This window comes from Entamoeba dispar, genomic scaffold (assembly GCF_000209125.1).
Source record: "Entamoeba dispar SAW760 scf_1105229461231 genomic scaffold, whole genome shotgun sequence".
Lineage (NCBI taxonomy): Eukaryota > Evosea > Mastigamoebida > Endamoebidae > Entamoeba > Entamoeba dispar.
Genome location: NW_001854589.1, coordinates 57,612 through 65,097, shown reverse-complemented (window position 1 = coordinate 65,097; position 7,486 = coordinate 57,612). Strand labels below are relative to the sequence as shown.

Here is a 7,486-nt window from a genome sequence, read left to right as displayed (position 1 = left end):
TTCTTATTTACAATACAATTTAATGATATATGTTATATTGTTAGAAACATTTCATCATATTAATTTATCATCTTGTAATTATTGATTTCTTAATTCATCAAATGTTCCTTTTTCTTGCATTAATTTTAATTGTTTATAAGTTTCTTTTTTATATTAATATTCTTCCATATTCTACTTGTTAATTTCATATCATTCATTTCATTTTCAAATTATTTTATTAAATGAATATTTATATTATTTAATTTTAATTTATTAATATACTATTTTATTAAATTTATTATTTAATTATTTTATTACTATAGATTGGTCATTCTTATTTTATGCTAATAAATAATTCATTAAATTCATTTTTATTAATTCTCTTATCACATGTTTTATAAAATCTCTTCCATTTTTTATTCTATTCATTTTCATTATTTCTCCAATTTCATTATCTTCTTTCAATTCATAACACATTATTATTCTTATTAAATCTAATCCATATTAATCTCTTATTATCATATTATTTCACCGCTGTGATACTTTCTTTCCATTTCTTTATAATGTCTTATTTGTATATTCTTTCTTCTTTATTAAGTTTTATTCTATTCTTCTTTATAGGAATTAATATAATGTTTCTTTAATCTTTTATCTTATTAAGGTATCTTTCATTATTATTTAATTTTCATCATTCTTTTAATTGAAAAAAAAAATATGGAAAATACTGAAAATAAGTTATAATAAAGCATGCAAAGGTATCGTAATGAATTTAATTTACCAACAAATTAAATAATTTATTAATAATAGATTCACATTTTAACTGACGAAATCAATACTAATCAAATAAAAATAGAAAATAAAATAATAGATAATGATATTAAAATACAAATAAATAATGATAATATAAAGACACTAGAACAAAATACAGAGTTATTCGTAAAATTCAATATAATATCAGAAATAATTAAAACACAAACAATACACAAATATTTAAACAACAAATAGAACAAGAACAACAAAAATTAAATATATATTATGTATGAATCAACACAATCAAATCAATATCTAATTAACGAATTGAACACAAACAATACTGAATCAATAATAATAATACAAGAAACGAATATTAACACAAATATAATGAAAATTAAACTGTTAATATAAAGTATTAATAAACTAACAATATATATTTTGATTATGTAATTAATTATATAAATAAAACAGTAAAATATCAAAAAAATATGATAACTTTATTTTATTATCAAATAAATCTAATTATAATTATTCATTAATTATAATTAATGAATTTAATCATATATCATTGAATTTAAATAATCAGTTAAAAGAAATATATTTAATGAAAATGAAATGGAATAAATCAAAAATAAATAATAATAAATAAAATAGAGAATATTAATATTAAAAAGAAATATACAGAGAAAGAAATAATAGAGATAATAAAAATAAAATAGAATTAGATAAAATATATAATATATTAATATTAAAACCAAAAAATAATAAACAAAATAGACAATGAATATCTATTTCAATATATTAAATGAAATTATCAATTATAAATATTCAGTTGCATCAACAACCAAACAAATAATAGAATAATATCAATAAAAGAAAGAAAATTTAAAGACAAATAATATCAAAAAAAAAAAAATAAAAAATAAAAAATAAAACAAAATAAAATCAAATAATATTAAATAACAATAAATATACAAAAATTGAACAAAGATTAGATATAAAGAATAATAATATAAATAAAATGAAAACATGAGAAAGAGTTAATAAGAATATTTAATTAATAGTGAATAGTAGAAGAAGAACATAAAATAGAAAAGAAGAAAAGAAATAGAAATTATTACTAATGAAATATTTGAAAAGAAAATCATAAATCAAAATAACATATTTTCAACAAAAATAAAATATATTATCATTTTAGAGAAGTATATAAAATAAAAATAAGAGAAGGTAAAAGAATAATATTATAACAAATAGATAAAACTTTGCAACATACAAAAGAATGAATATAATATTAACATTTGTTTAAAATATTGAAATAAAATAAATATTGATGAAGTGATAATTAACATAATAGTCCAAAAAATATAATAATGACTTGTCAATGAAATAATATAACAAATAACAAAATATAGAAACTATTGTACAAATAATATAATTTCTATATCAAATATATTATTAATATGCAAAATAATAAAATGGATATTAATTAAAATATATGAAAAAGAATAATTAATGAAAAGAATAAATAAGACATAAAATATAAATTTACAATATCTAATCATCATATGACATCAACAAATTATTTAAGTGTAATTATTTCTAATAATTATTCATTAACAGGAGATAATATTAAACCGTCAATATAAAATATTAAATATTTAAGATAATAAACAAAAGAAACATACACTAATATTGTATAATATACAAAGTGAAAATATATCAACATGTTATTTAAATAAATTAAATATAAATTAAGAAATATAAAGATTATATAAATAGAAATCATTCAAATTGTGATAAGGAATGATTGATTTAATCATAAATTATCAATAAAATAGAGAAATAGAAATTGATTAAGCATAATAACAATGGCACTGTAAATAGAATGAAATGTATTATATATTATTTCTATAATGATGATAAATTTAAAGATATAAAAACACAATCAAATAAAATAATACATTACTTTGGTAGTACAGAGAATGATGAAGAAATAATAGTTATAACATTATAACTTCTCAAAGCAATGAAAATATGAACAAGCAAGTAAATACATTAATTGATTACTCATTCTTAATAAATATACAATAACAAAAAAAGAAGCAAAATGATATATGGTTGTTAATAAAAATAGAACATTAAAGTTATTTTGAAAATATAAAAAAGAAACTAAAAATTAATTTTCAGATTCATGTCATCAACACAAACACCAGGAGAACTTGAAACAATTAGAAAATATATAACACCAAGTTTGAAAGAATACAAAGGGTTTTCAGTTCCTGATATCCAACAATCAACACCAAGTAATAACAAAAACAAACCACACATCATAACACCAAGTGGGGAAATCGTTGATATAAATTACATTGTTAATGCTAAAAATGTACCACACAACTTATCAGCTATTCCATCTCGACCACAACCTGATAATTATCCTACATTTGAAGAATATGAAGCTGCTTGGGTAGAATGGAAAAATAAAACAGAAGCCTTTGCGTCATATTACAGATTACCAAAACCTATTGGATCAGAACTTTATATCCCATCTACAAGTAACCTCCCATTAACTAAAGACCCATGGGATTCAATTCTTATTCCACCAGAGCCAAGTGTTGTAGATTTCGATTCATATGAATCATATAGAAGTGCTGTTGAACGATGGATCAAAGAAGTTTCAAGTGCAGGATTTCTCCCACCACATGCATCAGAAATTGAAGCAGCGTTAATGGTAAAGATGTCAACAGAAAGAAAATCAGATGTAGCACAACTAACAGAAATTATGTCAGCTGAGTATGAAGGTTTTCATGAAGACCAATTATTCTCACAAACAACAGATTGTTTCCATATTTCTAATTGTGCTAGACAACCAGTTCGTAAGAGCTTTATTGATAATTCTAAATTTAAAGATGAGTTAAGAGGTGCATTAGCATTATCTAAATTAGAAAATATTTTTGTTGTTCCTGAGAAACAATTTAATGAACCTCAAGATGTTCTTGTTGCACAAGCAGTTGGTATTTCATTAATGAATATCCTTACAAGAAAAACTCAAAATAAAGAGGAAAAAACAGCTAAAGATGAATTACTTTTTAAAGCAAACAAGGCTTCTTCTATATTTGATGTCATTGTTGAAGCAGCTAGATTAAGTGAAAAGAATCCTAATAAATGTTCATTAAAGAAAGATGAAAATATTACTATTGCTATTAATACAGTGAAAAATGAAAGACCTGCATTTAATGCAATGTATAAATTGTTATTCTTCCCAATGAGTATTAATGACTTTAATGCAGTGTTAGACACAAGTATAGAAGGAAGAACTATTAGAGATATATTTAAAGAATGTTTAAATTCACCAAATATTATTTGGTTCTTTAAATTTTCATTACAAACTATTTGTCCATTTACTCTTGCTAAATTAGCTTCATTTGGTAAAGAAGTACTTCTTCATTATGGTAAAACTCCTATTGCACAATTTATTATTGGAAATAAAGAACTTTCAATGAATGAAAAACTTGAAACATTATATGCCGCTTCAAGACTTGTTACATATGGAAGTTATGATGTTTTTGAATTACATTTTGATTTAATAGAACAAATGAAACAACTTATCCCATGTGGAGATACAATTGAAATGATTCATATGACATATTATCTTTCTCTTATTGCAAATAGTACATCTAAAGAATCTAATTTAAAAGACCTTGTTAAAAGTAGTGTTACAATGTTGTCACAAAAAGACGGTGATATATTAAAATTATTTAGTGATATTCCTGAAGCAATGAAAGTACCAGAAATTGCACCATTAGCTATGTTCTGTTTACAACAAATAATTGGAATGGGAGATGTACAAGTAATGAGATATTTACAAACATTAAAACGATTTACTACAACAGATGTTATTCAAAGAATTATCAAAACAGAGTTTTATTATTCTAGTTATTGTGCTCATTTAGTTCTTCAAAAAATTATGTGTACAAAAGATTGTCGTTGTCAATTACTTGAACAACTTACTTCTCGTGATTCTCTATCTTCATTTAAATTAATGATAAATTCAAGAACCCCTGATGAGTTCATTCAAATGATTTGTCAAGTAGTAAGATTTGCAATTAAAGAATGCGCAAGAATTACAAGTAATGATGCTTTTTGGAAAGGGTTTACTGGTGATTATTTCTTTGCAGACATTTGTTTACCAATGTTAAAAGAAGCTGTAGATACTGATAATGAAATATTTATGAAAGAAATAATTGGTGTTATTAAAACATTATTAAAACAAAGTCTTCTTAATGATAAACTTGGAAGTAATTGTACTGGCACATCTGATAAATTTGAGTCACTTGAAGTATCATCTGGAAGTCTTGATAACATTATACAAATTGTTAACAAAATAGTAACTGATCCAACTATGAAAAAGTATCATAATAAAACATTATTTGCACATTTGATTGATTGCCTTAAATATATTTATTCTGTTCAAGAACAATGTGAATTAATTTCAGATAATAAACGATTATTTGTCAATGTAGCTATTTCTTCTTCTGTTCGTGATATGAAAGAAAAAATAGAACCAAAATTATTAAATTCAATTTTAGATATGTATGCTACTATTTTAAGAGTACTTGGACAACATCCACCAAAAGAACCTACTCCAAATCAACCATTAACTAGTGAGGAAATAGCTAAACAAGGACAAATGCAAGATTTCTTTGATAAATTATTTACTGCAGTTATTAGAATGAAAAGTAAATCAAGTAATACTAATAAATTATGGAATTATGTAAGTTTCTATGCTAAAGAAGCTAGTGTTTATCATTGTAAAATTGTATTACGTTTTGTTTTTAATTTAATTCAAATTGCATTTACTTCACAACATAAATTACTTACTGATAATATTAAACGATTCTTAGCTGAAACTATGTTTGAAGAAACTACTGCACTTAAAATGTTAATGCAACAACTTGGTAATACTGATATTACTGCAAGAGATATTATGTCATACAAGAAAGGATATAATTGTATTTCTTATCCAAGTGTTATGAATGTAGCTGGAATCATTTCTGTTTATCAAATTAATAAAAAATTAGTAAAGAAATTAGGAGAAGGAAAAAATCAATACTTAGACGTTGTTGCAGAAACAGGAAAGAAAGCTATTGATTCTAAATCATTAATTCTTTCTATTGAAGAAACAAACAAAATTAGAAAATTATTTGTTTGTGATAATGGTAAAAGAATTGATTCATTCATTGAAACAACACAAAAAGAATAAATGAATTGAAGAAAATTCATTAAAATTTTTTTTTAATTCTTTTTATTAAAAAAAAACAAAAAATATAAAAGAACGATAAGTTGAACCTGAAGATTTACATTTTAAAAACAACTTTTTATAAATAGCAAAAATTAAACAAAATTTTATATTATTAACAATAACATCTATTGTATTAATAGGAAACTTTTGATTTTTTGAACCCCCTCCCCCAAATAACATTAATTCAAATTAGAATAATGAACAATTAACTCTATTAACATCAAGAAGGAAACAGAAACTAATTGTTTCCTTTAGTGGAAATACCATAAAGAAGTGAAGAAAGAAATTCATTTTTGGAAGAAAGCCGAAAAACCATTCCAGTAGAAGCAGTCCGATGATATAAGTAATTAATAATTCTTATTCCACGTTCAAATATTGTTTTAATATTAAGAAGAAGTTTATTGTTGTAATAGATTGCTGTAATGTTCTCTAATTTAAGAACTCCTTTTTTCCCTTCAACATATTTAGACTTAAAGAGATACCCATATTCTCTTAATACATCAATTAATAAATGAATTGTTTCAATACGTTTATAACTTTGTATTCTTCTAGTAGCTGTTCTTACCTCTGAGTTCATTTTAATTTCATGTTCTTTTCTTTCATTACATCTATTGTTAATAAATGCAGAGACATTAATAGAATCTTCTTGACTGAAATTAATTTTTATTACTTTAATAAATTGTTGAGTAACAAGACATTTCTTACTTGGTTTACTTATTTCTATACTATAATGTTGTGCAATTAATGCAATAAGAATACCTTCTACAGCACATTGATAATTAGTTGCTTTATATGATTTCTTTAATTCATAACTCTCTTTAATTTCATGATTTGGTGAACTTGCTTTCATCTTAAACACTTAACACTTTAAAATACTTTAAAGTTCATTGAGTCTCTGAATTCTAAATTAAGTATAATCTTCAATCTCTTTTTTTTCATTCAATTTCTTTTTTAGAATATCTTCTTTGTTGGTTTTTTATGATTTCTTCTATCAAAAAAACAAAACGTGATGTGTCATCACGTTATTAGTGAGATATTCCTCTTTTAGACTTTTTCATTTTTTGGAGTTATTTATTATATCTTGTTATATATTACAAAATGTAATATAAAATTAAATAAAAAGTTCAAAGTTGTTATTCAATTCCACAATCCTCTTAAGAACTCAACAAATTTGGCAAAAAATGATTGATATTGAACAAAAATAAGATTGGTCTTTGAAGCTTGACTGATACGTCGAAGATTCATAAAAGTTGGAATGTCAAGAGTTTCACATGGCTTACCATCAATAATTATTCTTCTCATTAATAATAAATCTCTTGCACTTTCTCTTGATACAAATTTAATTTTTACTCCAAACTCTCCAGCATCTTCAATTCCAATAACTTTACCATATGGTTGAATTGCTTCAAGAATCTCTGGTGTTTGTTTCATAGAACAATCACGAAGAATGACAGA

General features: G+C 22.9%; 2 protein-coding genes across 2 annotated transcripts, besides 19 other annotated features; one reads left to right on the top strand and one right to left on the bottom strand.

Moving 5' to 3' along the window:
- Window positions 1–124: 124 nt before the first annotated feature.
- Window positions 125–291: a microsatellite.
- Window positions 179–295: a microsatellite.
- Window positions 296–324: 29 nt separating this feature from the next.
- Window positions 325–359: a sequence feature (AT_rich).
- Window positions 360–761: 402 nt separating this feature from the next.
- Window positions 762–785: a sequence feature (AT_rich).
- A 35-nt stretch (window positions 786–820) lies between these two features.
- Window positions 821–1,006: a microsatellite.
- Window positions 1,007–1,112: 106 nt separating this feature from the next.
- Window positions 1,113–1,338: a sequence feature (AT_rich).
- Window position 1,339: 1 nt separating this feature from the next.
- Window positions 1,340–1,510: a microsatellite.
- A 115-nt stretch (window positions 1,511–1,625) lies between these two features.
- Window positions 1,626–1,702: a microsatellite.
- Window positions 1,703–1,707: 5 nt separating this feature from the next.
- Window positions 1,708–1,892: a microsatellite.
- Window positions 1,808–1,992: a microsatellite.
- A 22-nt stretch (window positions 1,993–2,014) lies between these two features.
- Window positions 2,015–2,061: a sequence feature (AT_rich).
- Window positions 2,062–2,156: 95 nt separating this feature from the next.
- Window positions 2,157–2,280: a sequence feature (AT_rich).
- Window positions 2,281–2,371: 91 nt separating this feature from the next.
- Window positions 2,372–2,403: a sequence feature (AT_rich).
- Window positions 2,404–2,459: 56 nt separating this feature from the next.
- Window positions 2,460–2,510: a sequence feature (AT_rich).
- Window positions 2,511–2,853: 343 nt separating this feature from the next.
- Window positions 2,854–2,916: a sequence feature (AT_rich).
- Window positions 2,917–2,923: 7 nt separating this feature from the next.
- Window positions 2,924–5,992, top strand: EDI_165780 (uncharacterized protein; the record flags this gene model as incomplete). Its single annotated transcript, XM_001738321.1, has 1 exon — window positions 2,924–5,992. The coding sequence occupies one exon, from the start codon at window positions 2,924–2,926 to the stop codon at window positions 5,990–5,992; it is 3,069 nt and encodes a 1,022-aa protein (XP_001738373.1).
- An 18-nt stretch (window positions 5,993–6,010) lies between these two features.
- Window positions 6,011–6,062: a sequence feature (AT_rich).
- Window positions 6,063–6,118: 56 nt separating this feature from the next.
- Window positions 6,119–6,147: a sequence feature (AT_rich).
- Window positions 6,148–6,269: 122 nt separating this feature from the next.
- On the bottom strand, window positions 6,270–6,881 carry EDI_165770 (uncharacterized protein; the record flags this gene model as incomplete). Its single annotated transcript, XM_001738320.1, has 1 exon — window positions 6,270–6,881. The coding sequence occupies one exon, from the start codon at window positions 6,879–6,881 to the stop codon at window positions 6,270–6,272; it is 612 nt and encodes a 203-aa protein (XP_001738372.1).
- Window positions 6,685–6,712: a sequence feature (AT_rich).
- Window positions 6,882–7,098: 217 nt separating the features above from the next.
- Window positions 7,099–7,153: a sequence feature (AT_rich).
- The last annotated feature ends 333 nt before the right edge of the window (window positions 7,154–7,486 follow it).